General features: G+C 36.2%; 1 protein-coding gene across 1 annotated transcript in view; it reads left to right on the top strand.

Annotated features, from left to right (window-relative positions):
- The first annotated feature begins 2,792 nt into the window (after nt 1–2,792).
- LOC107699222 (tumor necrosis factor receptor superfamily member 19-like) overlaps nt 2,793–15,779 on the top strand; it is a 38,084-nt gene continuing 25,097 nt past the window's right edge. Inside the window, exons 1-3 of the mRNA XM_016500419.1 lie at nt 2,793–2,853; nt 4,181–4,265; nt 4,451–4,561. Coding sequence (XP_016355905.1) covers nt 4,197–4,265; nt 4,451–4,561 — 180 coding nt within the window. The 5' untranslated portion in view covers nt 2,793–2,853; nt 4,181–4,196. The remainder of the gene's footprint in view (nt 2,854–4,180; nt 4,266–4,450; nt 4,562–15,779) is intronic.

Consider the following 15,779-nt stretch of genomic DNA (forward strand, 5'->3'; position numbering starts at 1 on the left):
GAAAGCAAATCTGCTATCTAATCTGTCACACTCCCCTTTTTAGCAATATGCCTATTGCTAGTCATTTCATTTTAGCTTAAATAAAAATGTTGATTTTGGGAAATGAAAGTGTAAATCTAAATTAAAGTTTTTTTTCTGCAAAACTATTCAACAATTCCTGCCCATCATATTGTTGAGGCCATATAGGGAAATTAGTGTGGTTTGTCATGTTTTATTCCAGTGAATATTATAGACACAAATTATTTAAATACTATTGATAAATACTATATACTACAAATGTTAATAAATAAAAAGTTAATAACGTTAACTTAAAAAAAAAAAGCAATAAATAAGATTTTAAAATTAAGATGTTTTTGAAAGGATGCATTTTTTTTTGTGTGGAAACTATGATACACTAACGTTCTACAGTTTGGGGTAAGTTTACAGTAAATAATAAGAAAAACAATAATGAAGAACAGAAAATATATTAATACCTTTTTCAGCAAGGGTATATTAAATTGATCAGAAAATATAGACATAATGTTACATTTTAAATAAATGCTGTATCATGGTTTCCACAAAAACATTAAGCAGCACCAAATCAACATGTCAGAATGATTTCTGAAGGATTGTATGACACTGACTGAAGACTGCAGTAATGATGCTGAAAATTCAGCTTTGCATCACAGGAATAAATTACATTTTAAAATATATTCAAATAGAAAGGTTAAGTTATTTTAAATTGTAATAATATGTCACAATATTACTGTTTTACCTGTACATTCAGTCAAATAAATAGCAAGCATACAGTAATACGGTAACACTTTAGAATAGGGAACACTTATTCACTATTAACTACGACTTTTCCCTCATTAATTCCTAATTTGCTGCTTATTAATAGTTAGTAAGGTAGTTGTTAAGTTTAGGTATTGGGTAGGATTAGGGATGTAGAATATGGTCATGTAGAATATAAGGCATTAATATGTGCTAATAAATGGCTAATATTCCAGTAATATGCATGCTAATAAGCAACTAGTTAAGAGACCCTAAAATAAAGTGTTACCAGTAATACTTTAGTCCTGAGAAAACAATTCAGATTTCTATTTCAAATCTACCTTCATAAGAGTTGACTTTTTTTTTTTTTATTGCAAGTATAAACACTTAACAATTAATGTAACACTGGATGACATTATGAATACAGAAATTATATAGGAAGACAAAGAAGAGAGAAAAAAAAAATAATAATAATAATAAATAAACAAGAATACATAGATAAAACAAAAAATACAGAGGTAGTAAATCAAGAATAATGTACCATTCAGCAGATCATTATAGTTTCACAAATTTGACACTTTTTTTGGTATTAATATTTTTTAGTGTTATAATTAAGTAGTTAAAGTCACAAAGAACATTATGTAATTCTGGAGATGTTGAAGAAAATTTACATTTATGAATATAATATTTTCCCAATATAATAGTTGACATGTCTCAATGTAGTGTGGTTCGTACGACGAAAGCATTTTTGCAATTGGCTTTTTGACTCAAAACTTTATATTTTCCTTAACATTAATCACATTCATTGTATCAACAACCCAGAGAGCAGGAATAAATGCAGGTCAATTTCTGTTATTTCCATAAGTCTCTACGATGTAGCTTGGCATTGTGTATATGGCTGTGAACATTATTTGCTTGACAAAACCTAACAATTTGTGACAACTAGCCCCAGTCTCCCGCCTAGCTCAAGATTGTAGGATGTAAATAATGTTAATCATACAGTAAACATAGTATTTACACTATATTAATGTATATACACTCTTAAAAATAAAGGTGCTTCAAAAGGTTCTTCACAGCGATGCCATAGAAGAACCATTTTTGGTTCCACAAAGAACCATTCAGTCAAAAGTTCTTTAAAGAACCATCTCTTTCTTACCTTTTTGTAATCTGAAGAACCTTTTTTTCACCACAAAGAACCTTTTGTGAAACAGAAAGGCTCTTCAGATATTAAAGGTTCTTTATGGAACCATTTAGACAAAAAGGTTCTTCTATGGCATCGTGAAGCACCTTTATTTGTAAGTGTATTTTGAGTTATCGACAATTGCATTTGATGTAGTAGCAGCATACACGCAGCAAAAGGCTGACCAGCAGAGGGCATCCAGTACTAATACATTTTTGAATATTAAAATTACTACAGAATTGAATTGAACAATCATTAGGCCTAGATAAAGAGAAACAACTTTTTTGTATTTTTATTAAACGCTTTATTTATTTATCTATTTAAATAAATAAATGCCACTGGTTTGCTATTCTGTTATTTAACTTAATGGCATTCTTATGTAAGTGTGACTACTCCAAATGCTCTTTTTGGAGCCAGTGAATGCAACAGATTTGATTTCAAGAAATCGAACTCGATGGGAATAGTTTCCTCAGCCTGCAGACACTCCAGCCAATCGCTGGCCGTCAGGTGACGTCACTGAGATGAAAGGGAATTCTGCATCAAACACGCGCAGCTAGATCAGATCAGATCACACACAAGACCGAGCCGTGCCTGCCTCGGGATCCTGCAGTTAGGCTTCTCTTGTGTTCATATGGAGTGTGTGCATTTGCAGATATTCGGATTAACACACGGAGGGGTGTAAGTGAGTAAACAGGCTCGTTTAAAGCGCTTTTGTCCAGGACGTGTCTGCAGCGTTGATGCACATGCTGATGGGAGATCAGATCACAGGCATCAGACCGCAGGCTTTCACCTGAGCTTTGACTTCAGGGCTGGACTCTGGAAGGGTTCGGACCTCAGCGGCGAGCGCACTGGATCGCATCCCGTTCCCGAACAGCTTTCCGTAGGAGAGGGCGATCTCGCGAGCGACTCGTTAATTATCGGTAAGAAAGTTTCGCACACAGTTGCAGCAAGCGCTGCTTTGACCGCGCGTAATATGAATCCAAAAGCCTGTATCTTCAGAAAACTACACGAACCAAACACTTACAGCTTATAAGGGACCTAATTTTATTTCGTCCAGTACACTCTTTTTTTTTATGCCGTGTTAAAAAGTTACAAATAGAAAAGGGTAACCATATTTTATACTATGCATTGTTATGGCTTGAAGCCTGATTTCAACGTGTAACACAACATAATGTAGTAATATTACATGAAAAATAATAACGACATAAGCTACTAGTAGGCTACATTTTTGAATATTAAAATGACTACAGAATTGAACTGAACATTCATTAGGTCTAGACAAAAAGCAACAACTTTTTCACATAGGCCTACTTATTTTTATAATAATGTTTATACCAACAACAACGACAAAAGCAACAGAAAACAACAACAACGCCAATAATAGGTTAATAATAATAATAATAATAATAGATCTCTCTCTCTCTAAAGAATGTCAAGTATATAACTAGCAAGTTAATAATTATCGGCCAAATTATTTAGTTTTTATTTATTTTTGAAGGAGGCTATTTTTTTCTGATTCAGCCAGTATTATTAAACCGTTAAATATCAATTTATAGTTGTTTACATATAATATATAGACGTGTCTACATTGCAGTGTTTTGCAATGTTTATTGCATATTGGTTAATACTGTCAAAAAGAAGAAATATAACTCTCTCTCGCTCTCTCTCTCTCTCTAATGTAATAATCCAAACTAAATTTATAATACTTTCTGAGCATAACAGTATAAGCCAGAATGTTTATGTAGGTGAAATCTACAAAAATTGACTCTGATAGACAGAGTGGGGGAAAGTTACTTTTAAAAGTAATGCATTACAATATTGCGTTACTCCATAAAAAAGTAACTAATTACGTTACTTAGTTACTTTTTATGGAAAGTAATGCGTTACTTTACTAGTTACTTGAAAAAAGTAATCTGATTACGTAACTCGCGTTACTTGTAATGCGTTACCCCCAACACTGCTGATAGATCATTATCAGCCAATATTACACTCTAAAAAATGCTGGGTTGTTTCAACCCAACTTTGGGTCAAACCAGTAAATGTTAAACCTCTTTAAATATTAAACATCTACAGAGCATTTCTAATATTTTGATGTTTGATTTCAACATGCAGTAGCTTTATTAGGAACATTCAAAAAGTGTATTTATTTATAATAATCATTGTTTGCTTGGTGTTCACACAGTTATGAAAGATAATGCAAATAGTGTCCTCCATTAATCATTCATCAAAGGATTTCTGTGTTCACAGTGTATGTGGGTTCACAATGCCCCGGGCTCAGATCCTCTCCACTTTTCCTCTTCAGAGGATACTCGTCCTTCAACTGTGTGTTATGGTATGTTTCGTTCATATTAACACTCTCTGCTAACTTTAAGAGTGAAAGACTGATATTCTGAGATGTGCTCTAAAAGACCCTTGCACTGCTACATCATCAAGGCTGCATTTACTTGCACTCCAATTTGGTAAACCTCCAATGATGTTATGGAATAATTAACCATGTTTGATTCATGTTCCTCACAGTTTGCAGTCATGGCAGAGGAGAGAAGAGATTGCAGGGAACAGGAATACAAGGATAAGCTTGGAAACTGTATTCCCTGCCGGCAGTGTGATGCTGGACAAGAGCTATCCAAGGTTTGCCAATTCTTCACTGGGTTATTTCTTTTTTTTGTTTTAGCCTCATTTGAAACATTGGCACACATATAAACTAGCATTTTTAATTTCCTAAAAAGATTACATCTTAAATCAAGACATAATATCCGAAGCACTCTGTTCCTTTGAATTGGTTCCCATTGAGCTTAATTCTGGAATTCTTTCCGTTCTGCACCTACCACAGTCAGATTAATACGCAGATATATTTAGACGCTTATACTTTGAGTGGTTTTTAAAAAAAGACCACGTATGCGATTAAATCTGGGACCGAGAGACGCGTTCCCATCAGTTTTCATGAAAGACTTCAAGACCAAACTGGCCAAAAGCAAAGAGTTCACCAATAAAGAGGGGATGCCAATATTTTGAATAGCTTGTCCCGACCAATTATTTATTGCTTCCTCCTTTTCATAAAGAGAGAGGGTAAACCGTTGTTCTCCTTTGTAGAGCGCTGGCCATGCTTTAATCAGTTACACCCACACTTCTGCTCACAATCTTCTGTTTTTCCTTTAAGCCTTTTAATGTCATTGCCACCCCTGAGAATTTCAAGGCCTTGTAAACATGGCATGTTAAGAAATTACGTGGTTTTGTACTATAAACCTAATCTAAACGGAGGTCTGGGGTATTTCTGAAGTGTGGAAATCATTACACAGTTTATGCCTGGGTAAATGCAGGTACATCAGGCTGTTGGATGTATACAAATGTAGTGCACATGCTTCTTATAACCGCACGACTTTCATGTCGGTACACATGAACACACACTTATTGGTTATACGCTTCAATGCTTCAGATGTTTTCGGGCCAATTGATGCTTTGGGGCCTGGGGAGGTAGTGAATGATTGCCTACTTTTTCCATTCAAGCCCTTGTGGTTTACCCTATTCTTTAGAGCCAAGGACAATATCATGTGGTGTTTGAGTTACTTTCGTTTATTTTCTTTTCGATGTTAAAATACTTTCTTTTATCCCAGTTTAATATGCAGATACTAGTATGAGTAGGTTTATTTTCCCCAAAAAGTTTAAACACTTGGTCTCTGTGGTGTTATCAAAACATTGCTTTGTTTGTTTGAACTAGGGATGGGCGTATCGATCCAAAGTATCGATATATCGATACTGACGCGAGTATCAAAAGTATCGATACTCAAACAAAAATATCGATACTAAGGTGTGGTTTATTTACCAGTGATTTTGTTAATTTAACAAAAAAAAAAAAATTCGTACAATATGCATTGAATTGGACGAATAATCTTTGTTAGCGAGTAATTGTGTAGGATAGAACTATTTTCCTGCTCATCTGAACACACAAATGTTGCAAGACAGAACTTAATCAATCACAGAGAGCGTTCACTCACTTCTGACAGTGCATTCAAACAGGGCTGCGTTTCCCAAAAGTATCATAAGAAAGCATTAAAGCTTTTGGGAGCGGCAGCCCTGAACAACGCTTATCAGAGGACAGAAGGACAGAGTTATTTCACAATAAACAAACTGAAATTGTAACCTACATAGTGCGTGCAATTACAGTTATTTAAATTTAACGTTGAAAGATAATATTGATCATGTTCTATTCTGTAATGTTAATAGAAATCATACACTGTCAGAATAAAAAGGTTGCATTTTATGCATGCAACAGCCGGTCACTGGCAGTCCCTTATGAAAATGAACCATGGTTTTACTAAAGTGACCATAGTTCAACTGTAGTATTTATAGATTTGAATCATGTGTAAACAAAAAACATATTTGAACCTTGTGTAAACAAAAATATAATCTAATAAGTTATAATTAAGGCGTATTGAATGTTAAAATGCGTTTTAAACATAAAGTTAGGTGCTTATCATTACCCATTTTACTCTTAGTAATTTAATAATTTAATGCATTTCATAATTTAAAAGTTTAGTCCAGAAGTATCGAATCGGTATCGATATCGACGATACTGCCTTGAAAAATATCGGTATCGTATCGAAAACAAAATAAGTGGTATCGCCCATCCCTAACAACTTGTACCACGTGACCGCTGTACCACCTGACCCCCGCAGGCTCTGTTTAGGCGTTTTTGCCTACAATCCTGTTTAAAAAGAGTCATTATTTTTACTATAGAAATTACGCTTAACCTTAGAATAAGAACCTCTAAGAACCTTAGAGCAACACCTTAACATTTTTGTCATTTTAGTGTCTGACACTAAATCAGCTCTTCCAGATGATTTGTTTGTAAGAGCAGAAGAACAGTTCACATGATGCCCTTTTGCTGTTTCTTAGATCCATGATGACTAGTCAAACAGCTTGTAAAACCACCACCTACACACTGTCTTTCACCTAAAAAGGTGATAACAGCCAAGATAAAGTTTTGTTGATAGGCATTTTGTAATTGTTAAAGTGATAGTTCAGACAGTTCAGACAACATTTACACAGCCTCATGTTATTCAACAATTTTGCATGCATCGAGATCACCGTGTCTCGAGTGTCTCGAGAGTTTGATTTGAGAACGAATCAGTCAGGTCAGCTGTAACAACGATATAACAATTAAATTAAAAGTGTTTTAACGAAGTTTTATGCATCGGCTGCCAATAGTGAGGCAACACAAGCTCCAATATAAGTTTTATGTTGTATGATATACATTTTGGTGCAGTGTGCTTCACATCTGAGACAGAAGCACAGACGTTTCGCAGTTGTCTTGCCCATCGCCCTTGAAAAGATCTAACTCAAAAGATTTCTTCACAAATCGGACAAAGAACAGCTTGGACAGATAGGAGTTTGGAACAACATGAGAGTGAATAAATGATGACTTTCATTGCTTTTCAACTATTGCTTAAATGATTCTGGAAGTAAATTAGGACTTTTGATGAATTATCTTCTCAATCCGTCAACGGATTCATCCTTATGCAGATGTGCTGTTTCTTCCAAACAGACCTTATAAACATTCACACACATTCCTGACTGCTAAGCGTCATGGAGGATTGCATGCTAAATTAAACCCGTCTTAACAGCAATTACTGTTTTTTTTTTTATATAAATAGGTTAATATTTTATTTTTTCAATGATTTTATTCAATAATGTTCCCAAGCCTAATTTATTTTAGCAAAGTATAATTATTTTCTTCTTTTGATTTTGGGGTGAAATATGACCCAGATAATTATGTTCTTGACAGGTTTTATGCGATTCACCCTTAAAGCTTACCTGCTGGGTGAAGTAAGAAGTTCACGCTTTGCTTTGATAGGAAGTATTGATGAGCAGGAGGGTTCAGGTTTATTTAGTAGAACAGAGTGTTTTTGGGTTTTAAATATGCTGACTTCAAAACACTTGTGTGTCTGAACATGCTTTACGCCATCCTGCTTTCTTGAACATCCTTACCTGCCCAACAACAGCATCAGTGGCTCAACCAATGGCGTAGGTTTGGGGACGGGGCTATCTGTTTGTTGTGACCAATGGCAGATGGGAGGAGCACTGGGAAACCTGTTTAAAAAGAGTCATTATTTTTACTATAGAAATTACGCTTAACCTTAGAATAAGAACCTCTAAGAACCTTAGAGCAACACCTTAACATTTTTGTCGTTTTAGTGTCTGACACTAAATCAGCTCTTCCAGATGATTTGTTTGTAAGAGCAGAAGAACAGTTCACATGATGCCCTTTTGCTGTTTCTTAGATCCATGATGACTAGTCAAACAGCTTGTAAAACCACCACCTACACACTGTCTTTCACCTAAAAAGGTGATAACAGCCAAGATAAAGTTTTGTTGATAGGCATTTTGTAATTGTTAAAGTGATAGTTCAGACAAAAATTAAATCATTTACACAGCCTCATGTTATTCAACAATTTTGCATGCATCGAGATCACCGTGTCTCGAGAACCCAGTCAGTTTGATTTGAGAACGAATCAGTCAGGTCAGCTGTAACAACGATATAACAATTAAATTAAAAGTGTTTTAATTATGTTTTATGCATCGGCTGCCAATAGTGAGGCAACACAAGCTCCAATATAAGTTTTATGTTGTATGATATACATTTTGGTGCAGTGTGCTTCACATCTGAGACAGAAGCACAGACGTTTCGCAGTTGTCTTGCCCATCGCCCTTGAAAAGATCTAACTCAAAAGATTTCTTCACAAATCGGACAAAGAACAGCTTGGACAGATAGGAGTTTGGAACAACATGAGAGTGAATAAATGATGACTTTCATTGCTTTTCAACTATTGCTTAAATGATTCTGGAAGTAAATTAGGACTTTTGATGAATTATCTTCTCAATCCGTCAACGGATTCATCCTTATGCAGATGTGCTGTTTCTTCCAAACAGACCTTATAAACATTCACACACATTCCTGACTGCTAAGCGTCATGGAGGATTGCATGCTAAATTAAACCCGTCTTAACAGCAATTACTGTTTTTTTTTTTATATAAATAGGTTAATATTTTATTTTTTCAATGATTTTATTCAATAATGTTCCCAAGCCTAATTTATTTTAGCAAAGTATAATTATTTTCTTCTTTTGATTTTGGGGTGAAATATGACCCAGATAATTATGTTCTTGACAGGTTTTATGCGATTCACCCTTAAAGCTTACCTGCTGGGTGAAGTAAGAAGTTCACTCTTTGCTTTGATAGGAAGTATTGATGAGCAGGAGGGTTCAGGTTTATTTAGTAGAACAGAGTGTTTTTGGGTTTTAAATATGCTGACTTCAAAACACTTGTGTGTCTGAACATGCTTTACGCCATCCTGCTTTCTCCTCTATCACACATCCATCCTGCTGTTTTGCTTGGCATTCTCACTGAAATCTGATCTGGAGATTGTGGAAAAATGGTACTTGCAGGTACTGGTTTGGTGAGTCCTCTTAGACAAGATTCTGGACTGTGAAAACAGGCGTTTGGAAAGAATAGAGGTGGCATTCTTAACTTTTCATTTTATAGCAAAAGTGTACATATCTGCTGTTAGAGGTTACATAATGTGTAAAATACATTTAATTTAGGTTGCACTGTACTGCTCAAATATCTCTACACAGACAATAATTTGGTCTGGTCACTGTCTTATTGCAAGATACCTGTTAGTTAGGGTCTTATATAGTGTGTATTGACCTCTTTTGACTTCTTGACTTTTTTAAAACCGGTAGCAGGAAACAGACAGGAAATAATGTAAGAAACAGGATTAGGAAATGTTGCAAATCGGATTCAAACTCCGATTGCCCTCATGAGCACTACAGCTCAGTATAAGCATGTGTGCTACCTGTTCGAACACGGCCCTGCCAAATCTATTTATTATAGATTATATTGGAGCAGTTCTGCCTGTTTGGCTGACCAATGGTAGACAGGAGCTGTGTTTGGGGAAAACCATTAGTTTGTGTTGTGACTGCCTTTGACACTTTCTGTTGAAGTAATAACAAGGAGAGGACATGAAATGATGGGAGAAATAGGATTAAGAACTGTTGTGAGCGATATTTGAACTTCTGGTGCCAATACAAGAACCACAGCTCAAAGAGATAACTATTAAACTCTGACATAAAGACACATTCAGAGCCACATTTGGGTGCCTGAATCCTCATTGGCTTTTATCTGATGTCCATTGAGGATTATTAATGTTGCAAATCAGATTCAAACACTCATTGCCCTTGTGAGCACCACAGCTTAAGATGATAACTATTAAGCCACAGCTCTGACACGTAGACACATCTGAGCCATATTCAGGAGCCTAAATACTCATTTGCTTTTATCTGATGTCCAGCTAGGATGAGGAAATATTGCAAGCCAGATTCAAACTCCAGTTGCCCTTTTGAGCACCACAGCTCACAGCAATAACTGCTAAGTCATATCTCTAATACGCTTTTGACATTTTTTATACTAAAATGATAACAGGCAAAGGATGGATAATGTTAGAGGAAACAGGATTAGGAAATGTTGTGAGCCAGACTTGAACTCTAATTGCCCTTTTGAGCACTACAGCTCACAGTAAAAACTACTAAGCCATGGCTCTGACACATATGGCGCTTTTCCACTGCATGGTACGGCACGGTACAGTTAACTTTTGGGGGGTTTTCCACTGGGTACAGTATCTGGTACCTGGTACTTTTTTTAGTACCACCTCGGTTGAGGTTCCAAGTGAACCGTACCGTTACCAAAACGTGACGTGTAAACTCTGCTGATCATGGATTGGCCGGAGAGAATCGTCACTACCTGCGTCACTGAACTTGCGACACAAACACAACAGAACCGCTAGATTTAAATCAGCACAGCCAGCGAAGGATCGAACGCAACTGTTTTGAACAAGCGCTCCTTTTTTAACAACCAAAAAGTGACTGTTTCGTTGTCTGTTGAGGAAGGACAGACGTTCCTCTCGTTGATAGCAGAGGAGCGGATCCAGCGAGAGCTTGATGGGGCGACGCGGAATGAAAAAGTTTTTCAGGAGTCGCGGCAATAGAGGCGGCGCAACTATAACGAAATGTGAATAATCCCGCCCACTCTAAAGCGGTACTGAACTGCAGTGGAAACGCAAACCGATCCGTGCCGTACCATACTGAGCCGTGCCGAGCCGAGTCGTACCACGCAGTGGAAATGCGCCAATAGACACATTCTGAGCCATATTCGGGAGCCTGAATCCTCATTGGCTTTTTTCTTACATCCAACTAGGATTATGAAATGTTGCGAGCCAGATTCGAACTGCCACTGATCTTATGAGCACCACAGCTGACAGCAATAACTGCTAAGCCATATCTCTGACACGTCATATAAACTTTTTTGCTTTTGACATTTTTAATTAAAATGATAACAGGGAAACGTTGAAAATGTTGGAGGAAATAGGATAAAGAAATGTTGCGAGCCAGACGCAAACTCTACTTGTTCTTTTGAGTACCACAGTTCACAGTAATAACTACTAAGCCATGGTTCTGACAAATAGACACATTCAGAGCCATATTTGGGAGCCTGAGTCCTCATTGGCTTATATCTGATGTACAGGTAAGATTATGAAATGTTGCAAGCCAGATTCAATCCCCTTTTCCCCTAATGAGCACCACAGCTTACAGTGATATCTACCAAGCCACTGCTCTGACGAAAAGCCTGAATAGCTTTTATCTCAGGTCCAGCTATCTGTTTGAACTTCTAAACGCTGGAAGATCTCAGCAGCACACTCCAACAGACAAACCACAGGGGGTTACAGAGCTCCTTAGATTTCTCTTCCCCCCTTCACTCTGTTGTTGATTATCTCTCCGGGAATGGCATCATGCCTTCAAACGGAGTGACCATACCTCTTTTATTCACCGTCCCCCCGATCCTTCTTGCCCTGCTGGAGAGGAAGGTCTTTTATGGGCTGCGGCCAGGCAACAACAGCTGTCGTTCTGTTCAGGCAGCCTATATGTAGTCTTTGGAGGGCCTGTGTTGAGAGAGCCAAATCGGTCTTCTCTAACAGTGGCTGAAACCCGTCTGATCCCCGGGCCAGGCTTTGTGGAGAGCTCTTGTCGCTGGCTCTCTCACGCAGGCCAGTAATCCATGTGTGCCCAAGCTGGGAAACTGGATCGCGGTGTTGAAAGAAGGCCCCTGTTTGAAGCCGATCTCCACGTTAATGATATATGAGCCTCTTCTCTAATCCAGCTCAGTGTGGTGGAAATGCAGGTGGGTAAGAGTGACCTGACTTGGGAAGGGGCAGCTGGGAAAAAAACAATAGTGCAGGGTGATATCAAACCACAAAGGTCCTCTCACTTTTCTCCACATGACGCTCCTCTGCTGGAATGCGACTGGTGGGAATGGGATTGTTTGAGGAGATGTGTTTGTTTAATGGATCACGTTTACAGATTGTGTTGTTTATAAAGTTGAAGAAGCATCTTAGGTCAGATTTCTAAGATGTCAAGAAGTCTTCAAGGGGCACTCATTCATTTTTTTTTCTTTTAAAAAAGTTAAGAAAGACTTTTTAGTGTTTTTGAAAGAAGTGTCTTATGCTAACCAAGGCTGCATTTATTTGCTCAAAATTACAGTTAAAATTGTCATATTATTATTATAATTTACAATAACTGTTATATATTTTTTTATGTGATGTCATTTAGATTTGGTGCTCAAGAAACATTTCTTATTATCCATATTGAAAACAGTTGTGCTGCTTAGTATTTTTGTGGAAACAACAATAATGTACCATTCAAAAAATTTGCAGTAAGTAAAAAAAAACAAAAAAAAAAACTTTTATTCTAAGGACACATGAAATTACCCAAAAGTCACAGTAAAGACATTTATAATGCAACAAAATATTTATATTACAAATAAATGCTGTTGAATTTTCTAGTCAAGAAAGAATCCTTAAAAAATATATATCATAATTTCCACAAAATTATTAAGTTTTCAACTTTGATAATAACCAGTAATAATTGAGGACCAATAATAGCTGATTATAACTGAGCATGTGACTCTAAAGACTGTTGGCTGTTAAAAATTCAGCTCTGCCATCACTGGAATAAATTACACATTTATATATAAATTAATTATATATATATATATATTTAATTAATTATGTATTTTAAAATAAATATTCAAATATAAACTTTTTAAATTGTAACAATATTTTACAATATTAAAATTTTACAGTATTATTATTACTTTTATAAATAATAAATTATTTTATTATATTATAATTTTATAATTTTATTTTTATATTATTATAATAGTAATTATATTATTTTACAGTATTAATTATTTTACAACCTGTGACTGGTAGTTTATACTAAAATAGAAAATGGTTATTTTAAATTGTCGATATTTTTATTGTTTTGATCAAATAAAAATAAATTTGTGTAAAATAAATGTGCACTTTTAAAACAATAGTTTTTTTTTCCTGTGGAACCCAAAAAGAGATTTTTGAAAAATGTACATTGAACCAAACTGTGAAATACAGGACTATAAAAGTACCTTAAAAGCAACCAAGACGACTTGTGTGCACTACGTTCCTAGTCGTCTGATGCCATACAATAGCTTTGTGTGAGAAACAAACTCTAAGTCATTCAGCAGAAATCTTGCTGCACCCTGTGTGTCAAAACTCATTTGCGTCAGTTGATTCCAGATATGCTGCATTCGCTCTCATAATGAAGTTTGCAAATGATGACAGAATTTTCATCTTTGCACGAATTTCCTCTAGCTGACACGAATCAAGAGAGAACATGAGAACTTTTAGTCAGAACTAGACTGGAAACTCTGGGTTTTGATTTAGTGTCACATTGCTGGTGGGTTTCATTGAGAAATGTCTTGATTGATGAATTCTGTTGGATAGTTGCACAAGGCATTATTTGAATTCCATAAAGCTTTGCTTCACTTGAGAAATCTGGCTCAGTGAAAGCTGAATGGATCCCCGCAAGATTCCCAAGAATTATATAAATGTGGAAAGGATTAAAAACAAACAAGCGTATTCCAGATTGATTACTGTCAGTAGAGTTTTGAAAAGACTGCTATTGTTTATTGAAGTGGGTGGACCAGGAGGGGGAAAGGCTGTTCTGAGTAATGCTAATTAACTGGCACTTAAGATTTCAGTTTAAATCCTGGAGCCTGAAAAAAAAAAAACTTGTTTACATTTCACTTCTTAATGTCAAACTCAATGTGGCAAAACGTAAAAGTCCAACATGTTGTACAGAAACATGCCTGTTCGTCACAGTTCGAGGAAAGACCATTCTAAACCCATTAGAACATCTTCCCAGATGAATTTCTGTCTCATTTGTGAGCAAAATACTAGTGTGTTGTTACTAGTTGCTTACATAAAGACAACTGTATTCTGTTCTATTGTAATAATTAGTGGTCGACCGATATTGTTTTTTTGTCAGCCGATGCCGATGCCGATATCTTGGAAAGCAGGGTGGCCGATATAAAGCCGATGAAAATGGATTAAAAAGTAAATTTGTAAAATAAACATACTTATACTTTAGATGACAAAGTATTTTCCACAAATAAATAAATATTTAATAAAAATATAATTAAAAAGGAAGTAAACTGTAACCAACAGAGCACTCAGTATTCTGGGAAGTTTGTGTGCATTGGGAATCATATTTTTTCAAATAAAGCCAAGGTAATACTCATTTCACATACAGCACACAGTGAAAATGACATGAATATGACAGTGGGCAAATGCATAAAGCGCAGCATAATTTGAAATCACAAATTTAATGTTTAAAGCATTCAATTTGCACGGACCAAAAGTCACGCAGAGAACACGCGATCATGCAGGTCACATGCACACTTCACAAGATCTCACAACTGGATACGACTAAGTTTGCAAGGTTTGTGAAATTAAATTTTCATTAGCCATTCAAAGATTTGTTTAAATTATGTAAATGTGTATTTGCTGAATGCTGACGGCAAACGAGAAAGTATTATAATGTTTGCCTTTCTATTAATAATAATATAAAAGCAATCGTTATAATTCTTTTTGTATACATTTGAATTTCTTTGTTTAACAGTTCTATCGGATTATTAGACAGACTTCTGTCCGTATTAGACAGAATTGTTAACGACGACGGCGAACAAGCGGGAGAATGTGAGCACTGTGTGTACAGGTGCTGCCGCTCTCAGCGCCGTCAAAATAAAAGTCCCACCTCGAACGCATCGGCCAAACAGAAAAACTTATCGGCTGATACCGATATTTGAAAAATGCCAAATATCGGCCGATATATCGCCAAGGCCGATTATTACTCGACCACTAGTAATAATCCTCATTTAGTTATGCTCAGACACTTTCCCTGTGGTCTCTTTGTCATGTTTTACTTAGACGTTGCATGTGTACTGTTCAATCTGCCTCTTATTATTACCCAAACTGCACTGTTTTCGATCTTGTATTGGAATGAAATAGGCCTGTATTTAGGGAACAATGCAAAAGGTGTTGTCTTGTTTTATTCAAGAGCGCTGAGAATTCTTCTCGACCCCACAGCTAGACATTGAGACCTCTCTTCAGGTTTCTTTCATGATTTGGATTTGCGTATGAACACAGATCGCTTTTCGGGGTGAATCTCACGAAACCTGTCAAGCACATGTCTGGGTCATGTTTCACCCCTGAATGAGTGAATGAATACATTTTCCTAAAAGAACATGAGGCCTAAAGTCATATGGAGGAACTGACGTCTACTGTATTTTGTCACTTTTAAGTCAACTTCATTTTACACATTTCTATTTGTAACAATTGCAATTAGCCACACACACGCATGCACGCACGCACGCACGCACGCACGCACGCACGCACGCACACACACACACACACATACCT

Source organism: Sinocyclocheilus anshuiensis, unplaced genomic scaffold, assembly GCF_001515605.1.
Source record: "Sinocyclocheilus anshuiensis isolate Anshui unplaced genomic scaffold, SAMN03320099.WGS_v1.1 scaffold242, whole genome shotgun sequence".
Taxonomy (NCBI): domain Eukaryota; kingdom Metazoa; phylum Chordata; class Actinopteri; order Cypriniformes; family Cyprinidae; genus Sinocyclocheilus; species Sinocyclocheilus anshuiensis.